Below are 27,962 nucleotides of genomic sequence, written 5' to 3' on the forward strand. Positions count from 1 at the left end.
GTCTGTGAGCTACCACTAAATAGAAAAAGCCCCCAGAGGAGATAGTCCATCAAGGAGGGGAGAGAAACATCCTTTTTCTCTGTATTTTTCAGCTGCTGATGGGAGCAAAATGTTACCTTGAGATTTTCTGGTATCTCTTCAGCCTGCAGAATGTCACCATTCCCAGGCTCCTAAGGGGAGTGTGCCAAGGCAGCCAGAGCTGTGGAGGAATGTGCTGCTCAGGATGCCCTTGAGCAGCTAAATCCCATTCCAGGGTAGAGGAGGGCCCTCCTGAAGGAGCCATGCTGTGAAGCCTTGGATTATAGAGGAAAACTAAAGAAGAGCAATCCAGCTCTGACATCAGATCTCATTTGGCCAACCGTGGTGGGAATAAATGGTTGTTGGTTATATGGTGATGCAAAGTAGCAAAGGGCTGTGCTCTAGTTGTACAGTCAAGGAAAATTCAGCTGGGATTATAACCACAGGGTCAGTCTCTCAAAACCTGCTACTCCTCAGGACATGCTGGGCACTGTCTTGAACTGATGCAAAACCCACATATTATAACCCAATGAAATGTAAATTCCATTCATAAAAATATGAAAGTCAAAACTACCATTTCCCTGCCAGCAGTTACTCATCTGCTTACACTTGTCATGTTCCATATAGCTTTGTGTGATGTAGCAGTTTCCTTTATGGTGTTGTGGGTTTCAATATATATATATGTCTATGTTATGAATTCATAATTTAGATGACAATTGTAATGTGTAGCTTTTCATCTCCTTGCTGTGGAAGTCACAGCTCATATTCCACACTCGTGTTCTATGGCAATGATTTATTTTCATAGTGAAAGTTATTTCACCAAAACCAGTGTTGATGGTATATCTTTTGACAGGAAAAAATTAAATTTGATGGAATTGTGATTATCACAAGCTTTCTTTTATTTGAAGGGAGTATCAGATATGAGCTGTTGTTGATTTTGGTAGATGATTTTTCACATACTTCTGTCACAGCTGAAATTCTCTCTGGCATTCTGTTTTACCAGCTTTTCATTATTTCTCTTTACTGTTATGGTTATGTAAAACTGACAGTTGTTGTCTTTTAAATTTGCTTTCCCTTCTTATCTGGTTCTCTTGTGTCTGTCCATACTGGGAATTTGAAGTAGTGAGTCATGTTGAATTTCTTTTAAATTAAATCCAAGAAAAGTGAATTTGTCAGTTTATTCAGCTAGTATAGACTAGGATAAATTGTATTTCAGTCTCAGCTAGAAGTCTATCCAATGTTTAAGTCTTGTGTGCATTTTATATTTTGTGGTTTTAGTGTAGTTAGGCCTCATTACAGTCTTTTAAGAAGTACTTTTTGCAGTATATAAGACATGTTTAAACATAGTTCCCAAACTCGGTTTTGAAGCCAAAGTAAATGAGGTCTTGTAGTGCCACATTCCAGTGATTCTGACATCAGTAGAGTATCTGCACTAATAATTTTTTGTGTTAAAGTGGCTGGATTTTTATATGCCTGCAAGAAGCAAGACTGGAGTCTGACATGGAGAAGTATTTCAAGGCATTAACAAATGTTTTCATTAAATCTTTTTTCCTCTCTGGGAAAGTAAAAAACCCAACCAAGAAAACCTGAAAAAGTGAGGTACTCATTTTGACAAAAAGTCAAAAGCTATTTTGCAACAGACTCAATAAAACTAATTTTATTTTATTTACTTCAGTGTTGTATGTTTGTTTCAGGTTTCCTGCTTCAGTCTGTAAAGATACTTCTGTCTTTTTGTGTATTAAGAAGTAAGAATTATGGCAAAAAATTATACTGAGCACTGACACAAAACAAATCCTCAAAGTATTTTGAAGTATTTGCTTAAGTGGACTTATGTATGTTTTAGGTATTTCAGTGTGAAACATTCAATTTTCGTTGTATTTGCAGTCCAGTTTGCAAAATCATGAGATTTTTATCCTGGGAAAAACAATAAAAGAACCTTGTAAAGGTGACAAACCTGATTCATACCAGGAAACTGGATTAAGGCACAGATAACAGATGAGGGCTGCATCAACTTGGCCTTGTATGGCTGTGCTGAACTTTGCCAGATAGAAAGAAGAATCACTTTCTGCTGTCATGCCCTCGCTGCAGGGCAAGGGAAGACTGGGAGAAGCTGATGAATGTGAGCCCAGCTGGTTTTGAGCTGGTTGGCCCTTTTGCCATCCCTAGATCTTGAGAGGGAAAAGAGCTTAGTGGGATGTTTGGCAATCCAGACTGCATTTTTCTTCTCATTGTAATAACAATCACATTTTATAGTGTTGATTCTTTCAAATTTACAATTTAAGAGTCCTCATCTTGTTTTGTTTCAGATTCTTCTCATTCTTTTCATCGAGATGAGACCATTGTTATTGCCCTGGCATCTGTGTCTGTGCTGGCTGTTCTGATAGCTGCTCTGTTCTTTGGATACAGGATGCTTGCAGGTAGGCATTGACAATCTTTTTGGTTTTGTTTCTTTCAATTATTTGGCTATTGCTCAGTGATACTTAGGCCTTCTGTTCTCCCCAGTCTCTATTATATGCTTGTACATAATGCTGCTCCCCTTTCTCCTCCCTGACATTTTATGGTGATATCCCTTTCATAACAGTTTGGAGAGATATGACTTCTCTAAGCTGGCAATTTGGAACACATTTTTCTTCCACAAATCCTCTGCTCAGCACAGCTTCAGTGAGGTGGTGAACATGCTTTATAGTTATTGCCAGTGACTTTGAATTATCAAAATAGTTGTGTAGCAGATATCTGTAGTGTGTAGCTTATCAGCACCTTCACTGCTCTTTTTGCTGACTTTGAGAAGATTTTACAGGACTCCTTTTTACTTGCTGCATCCTTGCCTACTATATGTAATTCTGCCAGGTCCCAGGTAAGTTGTATTTTTTTCACTTGGAGCATGTCCAGGAAGGAAACTGGCTGATTTCTTCCTCACCCTCTTTCCCAGGAGACCGTAAACAAGGTTTGCACAGTATGAACATGATGGAGGCAGCAGCATCAGAGCCCTCATTGGATCTGGATAATCTAAAGCTGTTAGAGGTAAATACTCATCTCAGTTATTAATCTTCATTTTTATTCAATATAATGCTTGTGGTCATATCCCAGGCATAGTAACAGAAATGAATGTATCAGTGCTCCTGTAGTGTTTTCTTCTAAATCACAGTTTTAAGAAGAAATTAAAATAAAAGGGGGTTACTGCAGTTGCATTTTGTCTAATGTTGTTAGTAATTTTGTTGGTATTAGCTAGAACATGTTTTACCTTGAGGAAAAACATTGGGAAGTAGTGGGAGAAATTAGAATGTGCTATATTTTAGCATTGCATCAAAAGAGCCATCTTTTTTGCTTGACACTGCTTGATTTTAGTACAATGTCCTACTGTAGGAATTTGAGATTCCTTACTAACACTCTTGAAAAATATAATATACTGCAGATAGGGCAGTATATTTCAGTAGTGGTAGATTTACATGTCATTCTTCAGTGTGGGGCACTATCTCCATGGTAACTAGAGACCTACCAGAGCTTTCTGCTCAGCTTGGGGTTAGATGCATCATCACAAAACTGCAAAATGTTATGCTTCCACTTGGTATGCTCCATGGAAACATATGGAATTTAAAAAACCTTTTAGCCAGGAAAGAAATCAGTGGAGTGAGTGAGATGCAGAGTGGTTCTTTCCTTCTTTTCCCAGTAGAAAGCCCACCCAGAGATGCAGACTGCAGCCATGCAGTGTGATGTGCTCTAATGGTGACAGCAGACTGATCAGCAAAGACCCTTGGGTGTCTTCTGCCACCAAAAAAGTACTTGAGGCAGAGCTTAGGAGAGTCTAACAAGGTCTATTGTGGAAGGGCACAAAGCCCCAGATGAAAGCACTCATTCTGCCAATGCAGTCTTGGAGAAAGCAGTGACATTCTGCAAGTCTGAAAGTTGGTAGAGAGATCTGCTATGGTGTCTTCTGTCCTGCTTCTTGTATCCTAAGGAGCTGACCCCTTACCCCAGTCACAGGTGTTGCAGGACAAATGTGCTGGCCTTTTGACATCTCTGTGGGTAGATTACATTCCAGGCTTGTACCTTGAGCTGACTTGCTGCTGCTTTGCAGCCCAGTGATGTTAAATGACTCAGAAATAAAAAGTCTCTCCATTAAATGATACTTTATTTTTGGAAAACTTTCCTGCAAAACAATTTTATCATCTTTAGAAACATTACTTTTTGTTACCCCTTCTGTTTGCTCTTCCTCCTCCATTTGTAAGTATTTAAAAAGTAAAAAAGGCTCATGAAATCCTTATTATCCTGAAAATTATTTTAAATAATTGTATAAATTCTTAAGTAGTTGGAATTATTTGAGCTTGAGAAATTAAGGCTCTTCCTGAAGGTGGTCCTGCATTTTGGTTTATAGTAGACATGACATTTTTCTTCTGCAGTTACTATGGAGATGTGAAAACTGTAACATAGTGAGGGCTAGAATAAAGATTCACAGGTAGTCAGCAATTACTTCCCTCTGTTAAAATCTGTTTACCTCTTTTGGCATGTATTTTGCATTACAAATGCATATTTTGTTATTACTAACCTGAAAGGTACTGCTTATAAACTGTCTTAAACCTAAAATGTTTTGCTTAATGTCTGTGATTTCTGGAGTGAAATGAAATTGATCACATAAAAGCTATAAATCTCTAGGAGGCAAAAGTTAATAAGAGAATTAGCAGCACAAAACACATGTGTTTTATTGATTCTGTATATAAAAGTACTGAATAGATTATTTATGATGTATTTACTAGGTATTCAGATTATAAATCAATTTAGTAAGACTTACGTTGACTTGTGCTGAAGTTTCCAGCCTCAAAATACCCTCTAATTCTGTTTTTTATTACAAAATACTCACTACCTTCACTATTCTTATAATATAAATCAGGACAAAAGTTGGCATACAATTCTCATAGAGTGAAAAGTTGGGTTGTGTCTTCATCTGTCATTTTGTGAACTAATTCTTTCTACTTGTTGCAGCTGATTGGCCGGGGGCGATACGGAGCAGTGTATAAAGGTTCCCTGGATGAACGTCCAGTTGCTGTCAAAGTCTTTTCTTTTGCCAACCGTCAGAACTTTGTCAATGAGAGGAACATTTACAGGATTCCACTGATGGAACACGAAAACATCGCTCGCTTCATCGTGGGGGATGAGAGATTCACTGCAGACGGCCGGATGGAATATTTGCTGGTGATGGAATATTACCCCAATGTAAGTGCTGCAGAGAAATCAATTGGGCTGGTTAAGAATCCTAAGAATAGCCACGTGAAAAGGATGTACTTTAAGGTTTTGGAGGTGCTTCCTGCACAGTAATGTAAAAGCAATCCATATAAATGACAATTTTAATGGACCTTATTGTGGGTTACTGTAATACCCTTTCAGATTTCCTGGTTAGTGCTAGCAAATGTAGCCTTACAAATTCCTTGCTCTGGAGTATTTGCTCTTGGTTTTGGTGCAAGGTGTTTTTAGTCAATTTTATCCTTATTTAGTGACAAGTCATTTTTATTTAAAAATAATAAATTTAAAACTTCCTAATATTAAGACATTTTCTCTGTCTTATGACCTTGTTCAATAGCTGTAAATAGTGGGGTTTTTTTACAGTGGAATGTAATAGGTGCAAGGTTGTTGTCAATCTAGTTTGTGGTACTATAAATCAGGGTGTCTTTTTATCCTGTTATCTTCTTTAGAGCTTTCTGTGGCATATACTGATGATGTAGGACATATCTTAAGAAGGCAGCCTTATTTTCCAGAGCCGTATCTTAAAATCTCCTCAACTAACTGAATTCTTGTATTTCCCAAATTCATGGATTAGGGTACTTAATGTTCTGTACACACACTCAAAATATATTCAATATGAATGTGAATAGCTTTCCTGAGAAATCACAAGGTGTAGGTGGGGGTTATATATATGAAAATGCAAAAAAATGTGTTGGGTTTTTTGGGTTTTTTTTTTCCCTGTGTATGGGAAAGAAGTTTAGTTATTCAGTTAAATGTTTTTTAACAAGCTTTTCGGTCTCACATAAGTAAACTCGTATTTCCTGCAGTGTGTGAAGGGGGTGGCTGAAGCCTGATCTTTTATGGAGGCAGTAGGACAAAAGCAGCTTATTTAAATAGCCAAAAGGAGCAGAACAGTGCTAAGTTGCAGTAATGATGGCCTGTCTTAGGGGTTTTTAGGCTCTGTGTAAATGCTTATATTGAAAGTTAAGTGCACCTGTGGAAGTAAATACCTTAAATATAAAAAAGTAAATACACAAATGTATTTACACACATATACACTATATACTAACTGAAACTTTTAAGTGAGAACACACTTGATGATGTCAGCTTGTAAAACAGGCATCTAGGAAGAGATGCAGAAACTAGGAGTGACCATGGAAAAGGTCAGTTGTGCCCATACCACATAGACAGTGGCAAAGCATGCAATTCTGACAAAACTGGCATGTTTTCATCTAATAAAATGAAAGTTAAGTAAAATCAAGTGAGTATTCTACTCCTGGGAGGGCACAGCATAACTGTCTTCACAAGTGATTTGGTTTTGCTGTTTTCTTGAATGAAAGGATTTTCAATTGAAATGTAATTTGATAGAAGATTGTCTTGTTGCTTATGTAAACAGGCTCTGTTAATGACCTGATTAAATATACAGATGAAGCTTATGACATCATATTATCAGATTCCTTCCCAATGTGGTATTAAGAACAGCAAGATTAGTCTAAAATCAATCCACTGGTTGTTTGGAAGTCATTGGAAAAAGTGCACAGCAGGTGTAATTAATGCACAGTGTGATCTGTAATTCAGTGAGCAGATGTTCTGTTTTATGTGGAGTTAACAGCAGAAAAGGAAACCTGCTGTGGCAGCCCTGCTAGAAGGGAATTGCAGTCTTCAAACTGGAGCCATAAATCTGATTTCAGTAAGGGCTAACCAATACAAGATGTGCAGGTGAAATATTCCCCATCCAAAACATCATTCTCCCTCAAAATCCTTCCCTTCCTGAAAGTAAAAACACATAAACCAGGGCACTTTTACAGAGAAAATTGTTCTTGGTGTTACCTTGGTGAAAGCAAAACAGATAGGTTTGACCCAGGTTGTGTTTTTATCCAAATATGCCTTTAGACCAAAGGAAATAGGCAAGTAAAAGGAATGATATGTGTATTTATCAATCAGCATGCTGTTCTGATGGGACTCTGGGGTGTAGCATGTCAGTAAAAGAGTCAGTTGTGAGGAATGTCATAGTAGGCAATATGTAATAGACACAGAATTACCACCCCAGTAGTCAGACACTCTTGTTCATTTAGAACAACAGGAAAATAGTTCTAAAACACAAATAGAATCTCCAATTTTTAAAAATAGCAGTTTTATCAAAAGTTATAGTCAGAAAAAATATCACAAATTTAACATGTAACTCATGACTCTGACATGATAGTCTTAATTACAAGTATATCACTCTCTAAATCTTGACTACAGCCTTTCCTGGTTATCCTATTAACTTCACTAAAAACATAAAATCACATCCTTCAGCTAGCTTTAAAAACATCAGGTGGTGGGCAGGCTCTGCAGCAGAAAGATCTTGAAGCTTGGTTTAATAGAGTGAATATTTCCCAGTCACATCATGACAACAATCCTGTGGCCTCCTTTAGAATGAGCTGGAATCTCAACCCACTAAACCAAGAGAAAAAGCCAAGCTGATGACATTTGGAGGCTAATAAGAGGGCTTATATTTCTTACAAAGCTGTAAACAAGGAAAAATGTGAAATTCCTTTATTTCTAGGTGGATTCCCAGATTTTTTATGTATTACAGAACCTATTTGAAGTTCATATAACAGCATTTTAAACAATCACAAACTGCTTGTGTAAACTTGTACAAATCACTAGGAGATCCCCCATTTTACACATCTAACTTTGCTTTCAAGAAAAGCTATTTCTTCAGTGGATGTGGACTCTCTCCTATTTGAAATTGCCTTTGGGCTGTTTTGTTTTGAAACATAAATGGTTTATAGCAAGACCTGTGAGAGATGTTGAGTATTCTGTAAGTGCTAATGGTCTAAAGCCCACTTTTTGGAAACCCAGGCTGTTGCATCTGCAGTTAGCTTTATTCTGTTCTGCAACAAGACTTTTTTAATTAATACCATTTTTTCTAGAGACAATCCATGTTACTCTGTGATAAAATTTTTTCCACTTCAGAGAAATGAAATGGCAGCTCTGGAATTTAATGAAGCTTCAGTCAAACCTTGTGTTTAAAGCATGTGGGTAAACACACAAGCAGTTGCAGATTTGTACCTTTTGGAAGCAGTGGATAAAACTGAGTCTCCAAAAGATTTTGAATTATTCTACTGGACAATGATTTTAATCCATGTTTTTTTTGTTGTTTTGTCGTTTTTGGGGGGTTCTTTTTAGGGTTCTTTGTGCAAATATTTGAGTCTCCACACAAGTGACTGGGTGAGCTCCTGTCGTTTGGCTCACTCCATAACGCGGGGCTTGGCGTACCTGCACACGGAGCTGCCTCGAGGAGGTAAGGCCAGGAGGGGATGCAAACATCTCCAGTATATTCTTATTTCTACCAGGCAGTGGATTCCAACCTTCCTTTTGTCTACTGTGGGTAGGAAATGATGAATGCCAATAGAGATTGCTCAGAACTTCTGGTGTGTTCCCTCCTTCAGAACAAGCCCGAGCTGTGGGCTCTGTGACCCCTGTGTGAAAGCAGAGTCTGAGGCAGGAGGAGGCAGAGCTGTGCAGTGCTGCTGTGTCATGGCAACAGACTGTTGAGGACCTGAAGCACTGGCTGCCTCTCTGGCAGAGGGCAAACAGATGTGTTATTATGTCTGTTTTTGCAGTTCAGGGAAAAAAAAATCACCAAAGCAATTTTTTCTTTGTATGTGAGCTGTGTACTATAAAATTAAATCTTCTAACCCCACCGTAGTTTTATTTATCACGTCTCTGGATTTTTGTCTGAGGGTTTGGGCTATCTGCTGTGTACAAACAATACTGCTGGGCTTCTGGTACTTAATTAGAATACTGGCTGTGACAATGTATTGATTTGGGTCTTTCTATCTCTGCGTGCATGCTTCAGCCAGTATTTCAGCAGCTGAAGTATCATAATTATGAAGTAAATATTCTGAGATCTGTGATGTGTCAGGCTGCAGAATATGGCCTGGCACTGAAACATTAAGTTTTTGGCAGTAAAGAAAAGGCTGGTTTCATTATATCCACATTAAGGTGCTAATGTTTGGATTAAAATTTCAAACTGTATATCTCAAATGTTAAGCATGAGCACTAGCAAAGAATGACAACTAAAGATGCTATTAAAAGTGCTGAAAATACCCAAATCAGTATTCCTATGTGCCATTGAAACTGCAGCTATCATCTTAATGTCATCATTTTGAGATGTGCAGACAGGTGTGTCCATTAGCAACCAGAAAATGTGTAAGCTTTCCATCATAAAGGAGTGAGAGACAAAGTCTGTGAATGCTGGGAAGGAGTGGAGAAAAATAAATTCCACCCTAAAACGAGTTCCGTACTGCTGGCTGCTTTACTAACAAAATAAATAAAAACTAGGAACAAATTAGATTATTCTTTGGAAAAAAATCAGATCCCTTGCAAGATGAACATGTTCAGACTCTCTGGAATATCTTCTGCATATCTTCTAAATAAGTTCCAATGCTAATTCCAATTATAATGTGAATTATTGGTGCTGGAGTGTGGAAATAACAGAGTATTTGGAATGGCTGCTAGGGCTGTGGCAGCAGGTCTGTGTTTAAGTATACAATGTCTCCACTGCCAAAATAATGCTGAAATATCCCTTGGGAAGAAGACTGCTGGTGAACATTAGAACTGTATAATATATCATACAGATACAGTGACACTCTGGGTGCCAGTCAGTTTTCTCTAGATAGCTTCCTCTGGAGCTCTTTGCAAAGAAGCAGAAAGGGTGGCTTTCTGAAAAATAAGTCTGTTCTCTGTTGATCATAGCTGAGCAGACACGGTGAGGTTCTCTCATTCTGCCAAAGAGTAAATTCTCCCACAGTAACGAGCAGTTGGGTGTGCCCTGCAGAGCATTACAAACCCGCCATCTCCCATCGGGACTTGAACAGCCGCAACGTGCTGGTGAAGAACGACGGCACCTGTGTCATCAGCGACTTCGGGCTCTCCATGAAATTAACCGGGAACAGGCTGGTGCGGCCGGGGGAGGAGGACAATGCAGCCATCAGTGAGGTAAGCACAAATGTGCAGGTGGTACAATCTCTGAAATGTGCTTTTTCAGAAAAACTTCATGTCATTCAAAGAACGTGCTACACAGTGCTATTCACTCTCCCTTAGAAAGCAAGTGCTAAATTGAAATTACCTAGTGCAGAAGAGTTCCATCTAGATCTTTCCATACTGAACAAAGAAACAGGGAAACTGCTGGTTAAAGTGCAGGGATGTGGAATAGCCCTTTGACAAAATACTGTCCTACAAGTACTGATGAGTAAGTGCTCTGATCTAAAAGATGTCCTAGTGAAAATGAACAGGTATCTACCAAGAGTGTTAATAGCCTTTGGCTATAGAAGATGGGGTTGAACCTTGCTGACAGTCCAGAAATAGGGAACAATTCCTAGTCAGCAGGATCCTCTTCCATTATAATAAATACCTTGGTGTTTAACAGAGTAATTTCAGGAAAAATAAACATTTCTACAGTATCATATTTCATATGAGTACATTAAGTAAGGAACAAAATAATTCTGTTTTGTCACAAAAAAGTGACAGAGTAGGGGAAGGGATTTCTTATGACTAGACTCGTAAGAATCCAGAAGATGAGGACGTTGATTAGGAACGAGCTGTGTTTTCCTTAACTATAGAAAATACCAAGCAGAACAGGGTATTAAACTACTTAATTGAATTTGGAGATTACTTCCTGATGTGGAACATTGTTTTGATGTTTTCCCAGGTCGGTACGATCCGCTATATGGCCCCAGAAGTGCTGGAAGGAGCAGTGAACTTGAGAGACTGTGAATCTGCTTTGAAACAAGTAGATATGTATGCACTGGGCCTCATCTACTGGGAGATATTCATGAGATGTACAGACCTCTTCCCAGGTAAGGAGAATAACTGGACAAAACCAGAATACTAGAAGTGGCACCAGCAACCAAGCTACTCCTGAGCCCAGCTTGTGCAAGTGGAGAAGGAGTTCTCTCAATTGCTTCTGCCATTAAGTCGGTGCCATCTAGTGTTCGAGGTGGTGTTTGTCAGGACAGTTCATCTCAGGGCAAGGCGTGGTTCCTGCTGGAACCTTGGTGCTACCTGCTCAGTAATGCCTTGGTGCTACCTTCTCAGGTGTTTGCAGACCTCGTGCTATGTATCATTTTAGCATTATTATTGTTGATATTATTGTCCAGCGTTTCCAGTTCTGAGAACTGATAGAACTGCCTGAAGTGTCTTTCAGACTTTTCATCATGAAAAAATGCTATGACTTAATGAAGCCTTTAGATAGTTGTACTTTTATTTATGATAGGACATTGAAAATTCAGGGAAATCCTCCCTGTCTGTAACATGAATGAAAAGGAAGTAGACTTAAAATTTACATGTGAAATAGTGCCCCATCCACCATTTCTTCCCAAACCACAGCATACAGACTGAATCTGAAATGCAGCATAGTCTCTGCAGTCCAACAGCTGTGTTTTGTGTGCAGAGGCTTCTAATCTTGCTGGGCTTCCTCCCAAATGAAGTGCATGAATATGAGCAGTCATTGGGGTTTCACAGAAAGAAGGTGTCATCTTCAGGCTCCAAGACATTTCAAATGTGCCACTGAACCAGCAGAGTCTGAGGATGCTATCCTTTGAAAGTTTGCTGAACAGCACTTAGTTTATTTGCAGTTAATTCAGCTTTTTTTGGAAGTTAGACTTGGGGGAAAGTGGAGAGCATCTCGATAGACAGAAACTTTGATAATGCCTTTCATCAACCGAAAGCCTTTGCTCTGCCTTATAATCTGTGACTGATTTTTTTTTCTTTCTTTCTTTTGCTAACAGGGGAATCTGTGCCAGAGTACCAGATGGCTTTCCAGACTGAAGTCGGAAACCATCCCACTTTTGAAGATATGCAAGTCTTGGTGTCTAGAGAGAAGCAAAGACCAAAATTCCCAGAAGCATGGAAGGAGAATAGCCTGGTGAGAGAGAATATTTTCAAAGAAACAATGATTTGACCAGCTTTAGGGTGTACTCATATCTTAAAAGCAATCTTTTAGGTTTGGGGGATTTTTCTCCTTTGTCAGTAGTTAAGGATTTGGAGCTGTTTCTTTCAGGATTTTTTAAATATTGAATTTAGTTTTTTGAAGTTATTGACATGAGAACTAAATTTCTTTTAAGGAAAAATGTTGTTGTTGCATGTGATATACAGAAGATAACCTGTCACATTAATTTTAGACACTATCTGTAGTGTGGTAAATGAAGTGCCCATGTGTTCTCCATATTCTGAATAAGAAACACAAAGCCATTTTTTGCCTTTTGACATCTTATAAACTAATAAAACTGAACTAAAATAGCTGGCAAAAATGTCAATACACTGTTCCAAAACTGAAATGGGTAAACGTTGTAATAAACTTTTTTGAACTTGGATTTGCAGAGGCTAAAGCTTCTAGCAATCATTTCATTATAACTACATAAAAAAATCTTTATGGCTTCATTTGATCTGCAATTTTTGTTTTCAAGACTATAAACATCATAATATTGTTTGTTGTTTTGAATGAGTGTAGCTATGGCTTATAGCCTTGCTCCTTCAGGCCAACAAGTTGGAGCAAGTCAGCTGAACTCTGGTGAGAGTCTGTGCTTGCTTTCATCTGCAGCAAGGGTCAGGTAATGTGAATCCCCTGGGTTTAGAGGTGGCTGTTTGTCTTTTATTACCAGCAAAGTGGTATGCAAACAGTTCCTGGGTTCCACCTGATACAAGGTAATACAGCTTAATTGCAAGTGTGAAAATGGCATCTTTGACTGTTATTTTAAAAGATACTTCTTGTTCTTCCCTTATTGAAAGGATGCCCTTCAATCTTCAGAGACTCTGGTGGTTGATAAGTTTGTAGCTACTATGCAATCAAGGAGGAGCCCAAGGCCTCACCTGTGCTGGTACTTGTAAATATGTAGGGACCTGCTTTGGGAGAGGAGCGTAGCCTGCAGTGGTACAATGCAGTAAAACATGTTGTAACTGAGCCCAGAGCTTCCAAAGAGGTGCTTTTATTGCACACTTCTGGCCACCCAGTCACAGGGGCAAAGTGGGGAAGAGGAAAAAAGAGAAATCAGTGCCCAAAGTATATAGGAAATCAAACAACAGCTGTTTTAACTGTAGCCACGTTGGCAAGTGCAGCATTGGAAGAGCCAAGCTTGACATCTCTTTCTGAGGACATTTAAAACTGAAACAGTTCAAGGTTTGTTTTGTTTTGCAGACTACCATTTTAAATGTTAATTATCTTCTAGCAAGCTGATAGACTCCAGCATTATTAGATGAGCCCCATATTTAAAATGCCTCCTTGTGTTGGTACTAATTTTTTCTCTGAATAATCAAAATGGTGAATAACTCCAGTTCTAAGAATTGATCTACATCATTGGTTTAAGAGAAAAGAAGGAAAATCACAGGTGTCAAAAACTTCCTCCACCCTATGCCAGTCTAGGATAATATCTGAATGAGCACTCTAGGGCAGATAGTGTAGAAAATTAAGCTCCAGATAACCTCACTCTAGACCATGTCCTAACCTCCTGTATCTAATACATAGGATAAAAGACTTTTTTCCATTATTTAAAGTTCTGCTGGTATGCTGGGTTATATCACCTTCATGCAAGTTCTTCTATGAAACTCATGAAGTCTTAGTCTGCTTCTGCAACCATCTCTGTTATGTTACAGACCTTGATTATCAGTTTTGGTTTTTGCAGCATAAAGCAACAACCTGAGCACAGGATGTACATAAAATGATTAAAAGGTTTTAAACTGGGTTGAGATGTTACAGTATTCTTGTCTCACTTGCTATATGGGGTCCATGTTTGACTTCAGAGGTCAGCTCTGAAGGATATTAACAGAATAATAGAACAATGCAGATTTCTGGTCCCTTCTATCTTTTTGATGAGTGCTAGTACTTGTAAATGGCTTAGTTTTAGCATAGTTGTCTTTCAACCAGAAATTAATAGAAAACACATAATTGTGGTGAATGTGACTCTGAAGAACTTCAGTTTTGATAACTGTCTATACAATCTCTACTGTGTTCCTTTAATGATCCTTAACACATCAAAAGGAAAGAATCTGCTAGAGGACAGATAGTATCAAATTAAACAGTGGTTGTTTGCTGCTGGTTTGCTGTAGGAGAGAGTTCTGCAAAGAAGCAAGGCAGGAGATCAGGGTGTCCACTGACTTAGTCTAAATGGTGATGAAATCAAGTCCTAAAAGCTGAATGAAGGCATTTTATTATGGGGGGGGGGGGAATGGATCCAGTACCCTATCTTGTCCCTGTCCCTGAGGGTGTTTTCAGACTCATGTCCCTCAGCTAAGGGGAGGATATTGGCTTATCCCCTCTGTGATGTGCTGTGGGAAGGGAGATGAGAGGTTTGCTTGCTCGTCCCCACCTGTGCAGCCAGAGCTGCATCACAGGCAGCAGTGATTGCCAGGTGCAGGCAATGCCAGGAGCCCACTCCATGGTGAGGAGCTCCTGGCTCATGCTAGAGCTAGTCCTGCTTCCAGTGCCAGCAGGGCACAGGGCAGTTCTGGCACTGAGACAGTCAGCAGGACCCACTGAATGCCTTAGTGCCCAGCTGGGATTGTGCACAGTCCTCACTGCTGGAGAGGTTAAAGCTGGGCTGTGGATGTGGGCTGTGCTGGCAAACCAGATCCCCTCCATGGGCCACAGACTGGCAGCAGGGGCCCATAAATGTCTGCCTGGCTTTTGTACTCCAGATGGAGTGGAAACAGAAGTGTTCAGTGCTTGTAATTTCAGTTGTTTCCTCTCTAGTTCCCTGAACATATGGCAGTGCATTTTGGAGGTCTTGAGCTCTAGTCCTGACTGTACAGTTCATCCCACAGTGTGCTGCCAGGAACGCGTGTGTGTTTCTGTTTCTCCACCTGTAAAACAAGTGCCACAAAAATCTCCTCCCATGGTGCAGACAAATCCATTGATACTCATGAGACATTTGGATGTCACTGTGGTAAACAGAGGAGGGACAAGGATGATGAAGTGAGCATGGCTGTTACTTGCATTCAGTGCAGGGGAGCAAGGCAGCGCCCATTAGCAGAACTGTGGGAGTGACTGTGGCAGCACTTCCAGAATATCAGCATCCTTACTACACAGCTCCCATAAGGCAAGGAGAGAGAGCAGAGCATGCATCCATCAGGGGGCTGGCTGGAGGTTGTATGAGCATTGGTGAATGCAGCTTTTCCTAAGTGTCTTCCCCATTGGTGTGTGTATGTGAGGTGTGATATTGGACTTGCATATAGCAATTATTAGGTTAAATTAGCTCTGAATGAAATTGTGTATCTCCTGTTTCTCTCTTTCACCAGCTTGTGGCTGTTTTCAGGCATATAGAATGCTGCCATAAAACAGTAAATCAGAAGCACAATATAAAGATAAGATAATTTAAAGGGGTTTTGTCTCCTGGCAGGCTGTGAGGTCACTTAAAGAAACAATTGAAGATTGTTGGGATCAAGATGCAGAAGCTCGACTAACAGCACAGTGTGCTGAGGAGAGGATGGCAGAACTCATGATGATTTGGGAGAGAAATAAATCAGTTAGTCCAACAGTGAACCCTATGTCAACTGCCATGCAAAATGAGAGGTAAGAAGAGAAGACATTTGGGGTAGTCAGCAGGAAATGCCCAGTGCAGTGCTCAGCTCACTCCAGGACAAGCTACAGCTTGCTGCACCCATTGAGTGGTGTGTGTTACATGACCTAGTCTGCATATGGGTACTGCATGACAGAATCCCAATTACTTGTGTTCTGAGGATCTCCTGTGTGTCCCCAGAATTCAAGCACCTTTTATGTACAGAACTGTATTTCTCACAGGGGGGGCATTTGACCTGAGCTTAGGCAAACTGTCTCAGCAGGCTTGCCATGGTATGAAGTGACAAAGTGAATTGTCTTTAAGTACACTTGCTAAATGGTGCATCAAACTTCTGTTTAAAGTGTTCTGCTAAACTGTGAATTTGCAATGAGTATGAATTCAGGAAATTACCAAGTCTCAAACCTGTAGTTTTTCAGTTAACACACTGCAGAGCCATTGTTTAAGTCACTGTTATTTTGACCCCAGCAGGAGAGGTGCTGCTCTCTGCTTATATATGATCCAGAGGGAATAAGAATTTGCAGAGCTGACTTTAGTGCTTAATAGTATACTTTAGAAGTCCAGATTTGAGAGAAGAACAATGTTGCTGTATTTGACTGTTTATTGTCATGAAAAAATACTATGTTCAAATCATAGAATACCTAAATTGTCAAAATAGTAGTTTTCCTAGTTTAGGATCTTGTGACATTTTCCCAGAACCACTTTCTTGATCTTGTCTGTTGGGTTTTTGTTGACCCTGTTCAGCATCACTTCTCTGAATCTAGAACAGAACCTTAGCAGTACTTTGCCAGTGGGACAAACGGCACATTGGACAAGTAGAAGATTGCTGTTCTCTTAGGAAATAACATCCATGATGAAAATTTGCCCCAGTAAAACCAATTTTCTTATCCCCAGCACCTTTCAAGAAGTTGCTGAAATACCGCAGTTTGTACTGTATCTATCCTTAGTTTATGCACAAAAAGAAACAGAAAGGCATTCAGCTCTCTTAAACGAGGAGCATTATGACTTGATTTTTACATATATGATCTTAATACCACTTTTTTTTCTTAAAGGAATCTGTCACATCACAGACGTGTATCAAAAATAAGGCCATACCCAGATTATTCTTCCTCTTCCTACATTGAAGATTCAATCCACCATGCTGACAGCATAGTGAAGAACATTTCTTCTGAACATTCAATGTCCACTACACCCTTGACTTCAGGGGAAAAGAACAGAAATTCCATTAACTACGAGCGGCAGCAGGCACAAGCTCGCATCCCTAGTCCCGAGACGAGCGTCACCAGCTTGTCCACCACCAACACAACTGGCCTCACTCCCAGCACTGGCATGACCACCATATCCGAAATGCCTTACTCGGATGAGACAAACTTGCACACTACAAATGTCATGCAGCCGGGTGGGCCCACCCCTGTGTGCCTGCAGCTAACGGAGGAGGACTTGGAGACAAATAAATTGGATCCAAAAGAAGTGGATAAGAACCTGAAAGAAAGCTCTGATGAGAATCTGATGGAACATTCGCTTAAGCAGTTTAGCGGGCCGGATCCACTGAGCAGCACTAGTTCCAGCTTGCTTTATCCACTGATAAAACTTGCAGTAGAGGTGACAGGACAGCAGGACTTCACGCAAGCTGCCAACGGTCAGGCGTGTTTGATTCCTGATGTCCCGTCTGCTCAGGTCTATCCTCTACCCAAGCAGCAGAACCTTCCGAAGAGGCCTACCAGCCTCCCTCTAAACACCAAAAACTCCACCAAGGAGCCGCGGCTAAAGTTCGGCGGCAAGCACAAATCCAACCTGAAGCAAGTGGAGACGGGCGTTGCCAAGATGAACACCATCAACGCCGCCGAGCCCCACGTGGTGACGGTCACCATGAACGGGGTGGCCGGGCGCGGCTCGCACGCCGGCGCGGCCCCCTACGCCAACGGCGCCGTGCCCTCGGGCCAGGGCAGCGGCAGGGCCCAGGAGATGCTGCAGAACCAGTTCAGCGGGGAGGACAGCCGGCTGAACATCAACTCCAGCCCCGACGAGCACGAGCCGCTGCTGCGGCGGGAGCAGCAGGTGGGCCACGACGAGGGCGTGCTGGAGCGCCTGGGGGACAGGAGGGAGCGGCCGCTGGACGCCGGCCGCACCAACGCCAACAACAACAACAGCAACCCCTGCGCAGACGCGGCCGCCGGCAGCCAGGCCATGGCCAGGAACCCCGGGCACAGCCAGCCCCGGAGAGCACAGAGGCCCAACTCGCTGGATCTGTCGGCCACCAGTAGTTTGGATAGCAGTAGTATCCAGTGTAAGTGCCTGCAGGACTGAACAGCTTCCCTGACACCTTTCTACCTAATAACTGCATAGATCTGCTTGAACAGAAATTATTTCTGTCTCTCCTGTCTCTCCTTAAAGCATACTTATTAAATCTCATATAAATGTAATTTCTCTCAGCACGATTTCAGTCTTTTTCATTAAGTCCTGTCTCCATCATTTCCAGTATATTAGATCACTATCATCCTTCCACATACACAGAATAAATCTGTCTCTTTCTAACCCATCCATTTTGTCTCTAGGTTAGCTTTCATTATTCCTTGCAAGGCTCCTACCTTTGGTAGCTGCAAAAAGTGTCCTGTTTTTTCCCACAGGGGGATCTTACCCCTTTTTTTCCTTACTTTTCCTCATTCTCTTAAAAATAACTATCTCTAAAATACATTAATTAAAATAATTTATTGTATTAACTACTTATATGCTTCATGATTTTAAAGCAACTGGTTTTACTGTATTAGCCCAGCCTAAACGGAGGGTCAGGCATTTTCTATTTTGCTGTCCTAGCTCCAACAATTGGAGCAGTTATTCATCAATTTGCCATGTGCATAAAAATTATTACAAGTAATTAGAGAAGGAATTGATCTTAATAGTTTATTTCAGTATAACTTCCTTGAGAGTTTTTTGGCCAGAGGTCTGAGGTAATAGCGGGGCTCTCCCTTCTTACAGTAAGAATGCAATTCTGTAGTTATAGTTAATTTAAGTACATCCTCTAGATTTGAGCCTATTTGAGCTATTAGAAAGACCTCCTGGTGTGCATTTTAAAGCAAATATATTTCCAGAAGTCACTGTAATCTTGAAAGGTTCTTGCAAATCTTGTTACTGTGTTTAGGAAGATGCTTTGATACTAATGGAGTAAACTGAGATGCCAGGCATCTTTGGAAATAACAGGTTTAAAACCAAACCAGAACATATCTTTCAACAAATGTAGTTGAATATTCAGCAATGGAATGTGTAAGCCTTCCTTTTAAGTAGGAAACATTAATTTTTTGTCTCAACATGTTGATTTGAGTTGAAATCTTACCGAGATGAAGAAAGAAGTTTGTTGCAGTGACTTTCTTTAATTGAGAGTTAAGTTAAATTGTGTAAAGTTTTTTAACAATCAGATTTCAACTGCTGAAGTTTTGCCAGTTTTCCAAGCCAGCATTCCAAATCCTGACTTAATATCTTAACAGAGAATGGACCATTTTGTCTTCAGGTGAAATGTTTTGCCAGGAGGATTTGGGACCTACCATTTAATTGCACTATTTAAATTCTAAGCTTCGCTGTCCTGTAGTAGCAACGTGGTTTTGTACCTCCCATTGCAGGTAAAGTAAGATGCTATGATTGCAAAAGCCCCTCATATATCAAATGCTGATTGTCCTGTTTGATGCCAATGTGCATTCCAAGTAACACAAATTACTGCACTGAAATAATTTCTGACAGAGAGTAGAATCTAAGCCTTTGTTTCTGTGTTTAAAGATTTTGTTCTTTCGTTCCGTTTCACAAGTAACAACCCTGAGCTCCAATCTAATCTTACCTTCCTCACAATCCTATTTTCTGTTCTGTTTCCTTGTTTTGTTTTTCCCCCTCAGTAGGTGACTGCTCACAGGATGGCAAGTCGGGCTCAGGAGAGAAGATCAAGAAGCGCGTGAAGACGCCGTACTCCCTCAAGCGCTGGCGCCCGTCCACGTGGGTGATCTCCACGGAGCCGCTGCACTGCGAGGTCAACAACAACGGCAGCGAGCAGGCAGGGCCCCCCAAATCCAGCACTGCTGTCTACCTTGCAGAGGGGGGCACTGCCACCACCATGGTCTCTAAGGACGCAGGGGTGAACTGCCTGTGAAACACTTACACGGCCCGCAAATGACCTTGTTGTTGAGTTCTTTGAAACAAACGTGCAGAAGATGTTTTAAAAAACTGCTTTCTCCTCCTGTCAGCAACCCCTACCAAGGACTCGCTTTAAATAGATTTCAGCTATGCAGAAAATTTTTAGCTTATGCTTCCATATTTTTTTATTTTGTTTTATTTTTTGAACGTTTTTGCACTTTTATTTAGTATCGCTAAAGTTAAGTCTGTCTGTTTTGACCACGGAATATATATATGTGTATCAAAGATGTGGTCTCAAAATATTTTTTTAAAAAAAAGGTAACAAAAAAAAGTATTGCTGATAATCAGTTTGGACCAGTTTCTTAAGGTCACTAAGATCATAAGCAGACTATAAGACAGGTTTGACTGCAGTGGTGTCTTGTAACCATGTTTTGATTTCTGTGCACAAGCTAGTCTGTATATTTCTATGTTACAAAGTGTATTCTCTTTTGAACCCTTTATTTTCTTTGTGTCATGTTGAAATGTGCAATAGTCTATAGTTCACAGTAGGCTTTATTGAAAAGTGTGTTTCTAAAACTGCCACATGTTCCCATTTTTGTATTTGTTAATTTTTCCTTGACAGTTGAGCAGTCAGCCGGTCATGACAGTGAACTTTGCACATCGTAGCCAGCTTGAAGCAGCTGCCAATATCACATTGTGCTCAGAGGTGACAATGCATGAATTTCCCCCAACTTGAAAGGGCTTTAAAAAAGGAACAAAAAAAAAAAAAAATCAGAGCTCCGTACTTTTCTTTGGATCCTCCCAAATCAAAATGTGTTTCCTTTATAGTAGTAGATGCCAGCCTGTGGAGTAACAAAATGTTGAACAAACGTAAGGAAACAGTGTCAGCCATTTTTTCCATTTTATTTTGTGTGCAGTTTCACCCCCTGTATTTATGTAAAACCTTATTTAGATCACTAATGATGTACATTGAAAAATACATTTTATTCGGAAATATTAATAGTTGTCAAAAGCTTGAGTGAAGATAGGTTGTGAACGTATTTTGTTTACACAGAGAAAAAAAAATGCATCTTACTTGGCACAAGACAGTTTTGTGATGAGTCACAAGTCTTTCCTGATTTACCTCCTTACAGACAGTATGGGGTAAAAATCAGCCTGATTACTTATGCAGGTGGGTGCATCCTAATTGATTGTTGTTGCCAAGTTGAGTTGAAACTCATCCTCCCTTCAGAGTTCTTAGAGGCCCTCATTCATCTTGTTAAAATTTATTGCATGCTTTTAAAATTCATGGGTGCTTGTGGGGGAGGGTTGGGGATTTCTTTTCTCCTTTGCTTAGTCCCTTCTTTCAGTTTGTATGCACATTGATTTTAGCTGTCAGTGAATGTGAGTGTAATAGGTATTGAGATAAATTTTTTTCACTGTCTCAAGTTAACCTTTCCTTTTTTTGGAATGATTGGTTTTACTGTCTACTGAAAGAAAATTATTTTCTTATTTGTTAGAACCTCCTTTCACCTAAGAAATAGCCTTCCACCTGAGAAACATTCTTTCCAATTAAAAACACTTCAGTAAAATCTATCTGGGTATAAAAAGATGTAACACATCAGTCTTTGGTAACAAGCAAAGATTTATCACTTCATCTGAAAACTGGTGATGTTCAAAGAAAGAAAATCAATTCAGTCAGGCTGCCAGACTCCTGTGGCAGGATACTGGCAGCATACAATTGCCTCCTCCAGCCTGTCTCCTTTCAGCTGACTGAAGCAGATGCTCTGCTCTTAAGCTCATTTGTTTCCTTGCTGTTTCACCATTTTTTCTCCCTGAGGTAAACTTTGCCAACCTTGTTCTTCTCTATCGGTTGATACAGCTAACCTAATACATGCCTTGCTTGCATCTGATTCTTGCTGCTCCCCAAAATCCCTTGCTTGTGCTTGATTGCTATGATTTTTCTCTTGTAATGCTTCTTAACATTTCTTAGATTCTCTTAGATATCCTCAAGAGATAGCACTATAAATTCAGACTTTGATTAAGTGTAGATATAGAAAGACAAGCCACAAGGCACATTTTGATCTCCCTGTGTTCTTTAAGCACTAGTTCAAATAGTACCTCTTGTCTCTGAGGCATAATTATGTTTTCCCCCTGTATAATACAGTTCTATCTCCCCTTTTTAAAAACACAGCCTTCTTCTGGTTTGACTTTTAATTCACTCTCTGGCTTCCCATCTGCTGCAGTCTCATGTCCCAGATGTTGAAAACCTGCCAGTTGCTCAGCTGGGTTTCAAGACCTGAATCAGGATTTCTGGCATTCTGTTCATATTGCTCACTGTGGCTCTCTTCTCTTGTGGCCTCCTGTGAGTCTCCATTTGGAGTGCACTGTGGTGTTTTTGGTGAGCACCCTATTGTGGTGTTGAGGGTTCTCCACTCCTTTCCCCATGACTTTTGCTTTGCCTTGCATGTGTCATCCATCAGCATTTCAGAATGTGGGCTGAAAACAGTATTTAGGACTCTTACTAACTCTGGGGAGAGAAAAATTACTTCTCTGACTGCTGCTTCTTTCTGCTGAGACAGAATTGCACCAGTCTTGTAGCCTTTCTTTGCAGACCATGCCTTTGTAAGAAATCCAACTTTCTTGTGATCAATTCAATCAGAATAACTTTAAGACCAGATGAAAATGTTCTGCAGTTTTCCTTCAGCATTCTTAAACAATACTTTTTTTCTTTCCTTTGTCTATTTCTGTTACTTGCTGGAGAGCCTTTGGAATAAGTTATAATTAGTAGCCAGGTTGTCTGTGCAATCTTTCATGGATAAATATAATTTGTAACATGACAGAAAAATGTACTTTATCATAAAATACCCTATAGATTAAATAGATAAAAATCTATTCTTTTTTAAAGGTCAAAGAAAACTCTTGAATAGGTGTCAAAATACTGTAATTCTGCACAGCTAGATAAAATCAGATTAGCAGTTTGGTTTTAATGTTTAATGTAGTAATGCTATTTTTTTTCCTCACAGCACATAATCCAGTGTCCATAGAATACTTTCTCAGTAAGGTTAATGATACTGAATTTTATCTTGTGCCACAGGGAATCATCCTTAACCAAACAAAATACATGTAAGAGAGAGACTCCTACAAATCAAACACAGGGACAGTTGATACTGTACAGCAAACAAGGAAGACAAATGTGATTCATTTCCTTGTGAGTTATGATTTTGCTTGTTTTGTTTGGTTCTTAAAATAATGAAAGTTGATAATTTTCTATCAATTTCTCATGTTTATTGCTGACAAGATAAATATAGCAAAATTAAAATAGAATGGTAGTGTAAATACCTATTAATTGTGCCACTGTCAAGTAGGCAATAGTAGAATATTTGTTACGGTAATTTATAATGGAGAATTCAAGTAAAATGATAGAGCAAACATTTTTTATGTTTGTCTCTATAAGACAAAATCCAAAATCTTGCTAGGTATAGAAAATGGCTCACTGGTAGAAGCCAGGAGAGTTGCTTAGGTTAATGCATTGTCTCTTGTTCTGTTTCCTGTAATGTACATACCAACATAACATGGTTTTTAGAATGTGAATTCTAACCCTTTGATCACATGTCTTCTAAAATTGGTAGTTACAGGTCATATTATCTGCAACACTTCCCTGAATTTGTTTTTAATGCTTTACAGCTTACTGGCTTTACTAGCCAGTTAATATTACCAAGGCCTTTCTTGAAACTCCAAGATGCACTTACACTGCACAGCTAAAGTAAAGGTATTTCTAATTTAAAAGAAAGCCATCTGATAATATCATAGAGTATTTTCAGAAACCATATTTCCACTCTTGTTTAGCTTTCTTAGTGCCATCTGTTTGTCTCTTGTTTTCATATAGAAAATTTACCAAATTTTCAAAGGCAACACATTTTGATTTTTTTTTCGGTGCACTGGGCACAAAACAATGCAAGATAGATGCTGGCAATTTTCAGGAAACAAGCAACAAAAAACACCCACCTCATAAATATGTTCAGAAAGTTCTTATTCCCCCACCTGTCAGCTTTCTCTAAAAGAAATCTGGAATCCTACCTGCCTCAGAGAGGAGAATAAGGAAGTTATTTAACTGTGTGGAATAAATCATTGGCCCAAACTTAATAGTGATGATTTTTTACTTAAAAATATATATGTATACATTGCATATGCCCTACTTAAGGTGTTCAGTGCATTTTGCTCTAATGATGTTCCTTTTACCAATGTTAAAAAATATCCACTAATATAACATTACTGTGTCTGTGTTCAGATTATAATTTTCTTTAATGAAAAATACAAAAGTTCATAGCCTTTCTGCCACTAAAATGTTATTGTGGACATTTCTTGCCTAATTAGGGAGAATTTTAAAATTTACATATTTAGTCTATACATTAGAAAATAATTATGCTGTAATTTTTACTTGTATAAAAATGATGGCTGGTCCCATTGCTGAAATAGGCTGGGTTTAAGCCATAAAAATAAAAATTGCCAAATACAGTAGCATATAAATGACCTGATGTCTAATTTGAAGATTTGTAGCTGCTCATCTAAGTAAATTGAAATTGGATTGAGGAGTCTTTGAAAGTTGGATCATAGACTGAACAACTTAGTGTTTTGCATGAATTTGGATTATTTGAACTTTTCTGTCTGGTCTCCCTGGTTACCCAATTCAACAGGTAAATATAGTTACCTTTTTAAAACATGCTTACTATTTTTTGTTCAGCCTCAAGCCTTTCTTCAGTGAAAAAACTATACATATTGCAGTGAAGCCAGATCTATATATTTTTATGTAACTCTGTATGTATGTAGATGCATATGTATGTTGTGTGTAAGTTCCAGGATTAAATTCTGTGAGTTACAGCATCAGATGGTAGCACTGGTAGAAAGTATAATGTTGGGGGGGGTTTCATATGCCATTTTAAAATTGTCTGTAGTGCATCACAGTAAAGCTGGGATCAGACTGTGACACATAGTCCAGCAGCTCAAGATCTCCTGTGACAGACTTGTCACAGATTGTTTGGGCAGAATGGATTTATGAGAGAGAGAGAGGGAAACCTGGGAATGCACATGACAAGCTTTATCTGAAGCTGAGTCATTTAAGATACCTCTCTCAAAGATCAAAAAATAACCCAAAACACTTAACACGTGATAATTTTTACAAGGCTTTTTTATGTAGTAGCTATAGTTATATATGTGGTTGCCATTTAAACATAGTATTTTAGTCCATTAAATCCAATTACATTTTAGGCTTCTATATTGTCATATGAAACTGTAGCTATAGAAATACATCCCTTTTTTGATCTCAGCATCCCCTAAGTAGATTCAGTTTTGACATGAAAAAATAACAAATCAGATTTCTAATTTGGGGTTTCTTTTGTACTGAGTAAAACTGGAGGCAGAACTTCCATTTCTGCAGTACCAGATGTGGGTGCTCCTGCAAATCCAAGTGGATGTTATGTTCAGCACCTGTGTTTCTGAGGGAGTGGGCACCTCATCAGCTCGTGGCTGAGCTCTTGGGAGCCAACAGGAATCTGCCTTTGTCTGTGGGCAGAGGAGGGGTGGGTTCTGCTGGCTGTGGTGGTAAATAAACTCTTCTGGGGAGGATTAGCCCTAGGAAAGCTGATGTGGAATGTGGGGCTGCAGGGGCAGCCCTGGCTCCTGAGCCTTGCTGGGTGTTGCTGGTTGGGGATTCAGGCTGTGGAGCTGGGTCAGCACAGGGCAGCTGTGGCTTTGTCAAGAAGTGGAACTGCATTTGGGGAGTGGGAGTGGAATGGTTCAAGATAAATCCTCATTCACACCAAGGCCCTTTGTTGCTGATCTGGGCTCCATGCAGGTCTGTGTTAGCAGTGCATTATTAACACAAATTACTTTTTCTGGCCATTTCTGTTCATTTCACTCTGGTTTAATATACACATGTGCATAATAAGCAGGAGCTAGTTGGAGTTATGCTAATTCATAGTGTAATCATCAGCTTTTTGCAAAGCCTGTTGCTGTTTCCATCAGCAGTTGTTGGAATTTGCAAGTTGTTCAGTTGGCTAACTTCAATGCATACACCATGCTTCCACAGCACAGGAAGGAAGGATTTCTTCCCACTCCTTGCAGGCTTCTGCAGATGTATCACTGGAGTGTGTCCATGGGGCACAGCATCTCACCTGGTAACTATTCTGAAGCAGAAATAATTAGCATTTATAACTTCCTAGTTCCAAGGAAACCTCCACTTTTTGTAGCCCGTTCACTTATTTTTAGGACAGCAAATGTGTGAGGTTTATTTCTAGAGCACTTGATTCACTTTCTTTTTTGTGCTTCACAACTGTATCATGAAGTTTCACACTTCAGTCTTGTTTATTCAGAGAATAGTTAATGTTTCTGGTCTTTGTAGTTTGTAAGAAGTCACAGGAACAAACAGGCAAGTCCAAGTTATAGCTGACTCATTCGTCACTTTCGAATTTCCTGATTGGTGACTCTCCTCTCTCTTTCACACTGTTGAAACGTATTTAAAACGGTTTGTATGTATATGTTTCTTGTCTGCTTTTTGTCTGTAGAGGAAAGCTCTATTCACATTTATATAAGCTGGAATCATGTTTTACAATCGCTGTTGATTATTTCCCCCCCCCAAATGCAGTATAAGAGGAAAATAAACATGGCAAGAATGAATTTCTAGGGTTTGGTCTTCTGTAAAGGCTGAAATAAGATGTGAAACTGCCATTTTCCTTATGAAAGACTGTAAAGAGAGCATTACTTTCTGAGCGAGCTTTTCTGGGGGAAGAGGGGGAGAAATCCTAGATTATGGAGTCTCATCAGAACCCTTTTGTTAACGGGTATTTTTGGTTTTCCTCTCAAACGACTGAGGAAATATCATGTATGAATTTATAAATAATTGCTTTCAGTTATTTCTTTTGTATAAGCTGCCCAATACCCTTGCTATGCTGTATAAGTTGTGTTTCATGGAACAGTGTGAGTATGAAATAAAAAGCTAATTTTTGGTTTTAATCATCTGTGGATGCCACTACGAAAGCTGACATTGTTAAAGCCACTACAGAGTTTTCTATGAATACTTGTAAGAATTGCTTTGTTATATATAAACCTAAATAAAGAGATTGTATTGATACAGAGGCATTGGATAAGAACATTTAAAAGGCTGTTCTTTAGGCCTGAGAGAAAAGGCTTGCTGTAAAAATGGTGCATTATTCCATTTATTAAAGATCATATTAATGACAAAAAGCATGGTCTTTTGTTGGTGGCTCATGTCATTACTGACCACAAGTACTAACATGCTCCAGGAATGAGAGGAAGAGGAAACCCCCATGGCAGCTGTGTTGGTTGGTTGGAGGATACGGAATTCTCTGATTACTAAGGGATGAATAAGACTTCCAGACACCTTTACCATGGACAGGTCCCAGGTGGTTCTGTGCATTAGCAATCACTGGGGCTTGCCCTTGCTGGAGAGGTGGAGTGCCCTGGTCCCCTCTGCCCCTTTCTCACTGGGCAGCCAGGTCAGGTGCTTGTGTTGGAGCTGAATATGGCTTTGCAAACATTCCAGAGCAGCAGGCCTTGCATGACCTCTTGTCACACTTTGTCTGCTAAGTGTAAATGGAGAAAAATAGGGAAAGAAAACAAGAGAAAGAGGTGTTAAACTAAATACTTTACTCCTTCAGTTTTGGTTGGTACTTGGGGAGAGCACAGGATTGATGGCAACCTGGCACGTGGAGGATTTAAAGAATTAAAAGAATAAAAACAGCAACCCCTTACCCTTCCCACACAAAATATGGCACCTCCCCCTCCCCATGAAGAGACAATATCCTGGCATTCTTATAAGCAGAAGCTTCCCCAGCCTGGAGCTACTGTCCTATCCAGCAGGACTGAAAAAGATGGATTGAGTTATAGTAGAAGGATGCTGCAGATCTCCACTGACTGACACTTTTCCACTACACACAGATTGGTGGCATCCGTCCTGCAGCTCAGTTGCTTTGTTGTTTTTGTCACTCCTACTCAATCACTGTTAATATATTTTTCTCTATCCACAGTGATGGTTTTTGCAAGCAAGTAAGTGGTGCA

General features: G+C 39.7%; 1 protein-coding gene across 3 annotated transcripts in view; it reads left to right on the top strand.

The window, feature by feature from the left end:
- BMPR2 (bone morphogenetic protein receptor type 2) overlaps window positions 1-27,128 on the top strand; it is a 102,278-nt gene extending 75,150 nt beyond the window's left edge. For 2 of the 3 annotated variants that reach the window (XM_079311461.1, XM_079311462.1), the window contains exons 4-13: window positions 2,325-2,435; window positions 2,948-3,039; window positions 4,996-5,226; window positions 8,407-8,521; window positions 10,061-10,221; window positions 10,934-11,081; window positions 12,012-12,148; window positions 15,615-15,787; window positions 16,844-18,078; window positions 19,673-27,128. In XM_079311461.1, the coding sequence (XP_079167587.1) occupies window positions 2,325-2,435; window positions 2,948-3,039; window positions 4,996-5,226; window positions 8,407-8,521; window positions 10,061-10,221; window positions 10,934-11,081; window positions 12,012-12,148; window positions 15,615-15,787; window positions 16,844-18,078; window positions 19,673-19,923 (2,654 nt within the window). In that variant the 3' untranslated portion in view covers window positions 19,924-27,128. Of the gene's footprint in view, window positions 1-2,324; window positions 2,436-2,947; window positions 3,040-4,995; window positions 5,227-8,406; window positions 8,522-10,060; window positions 10,222-10,933; window positions 11,082-12,011; window positions 12,149-15,614; window positions 15,788-16,843; window positions 18,079-19,405; window positions 19,487-19,672 lie in introns of all 3 variants that reach the window. The other variant, XM_079311463.1, reaches the window with a different exon arrangement.
- Window positions 27,129-27,962: the final 834 nt, after the last annotated feature.

The sequence above is a fragment of the Erithacus rubecula genome (assembly GCF_903797595.1).
Source record: "Erithacus rubecula genome assembly, chromosome: 8".
NCBI lineage: Eukaryota > Metazoa > Chordata > Aves > Passeriformes > Muscicapidae > Erithacus > Erithacus rubecula.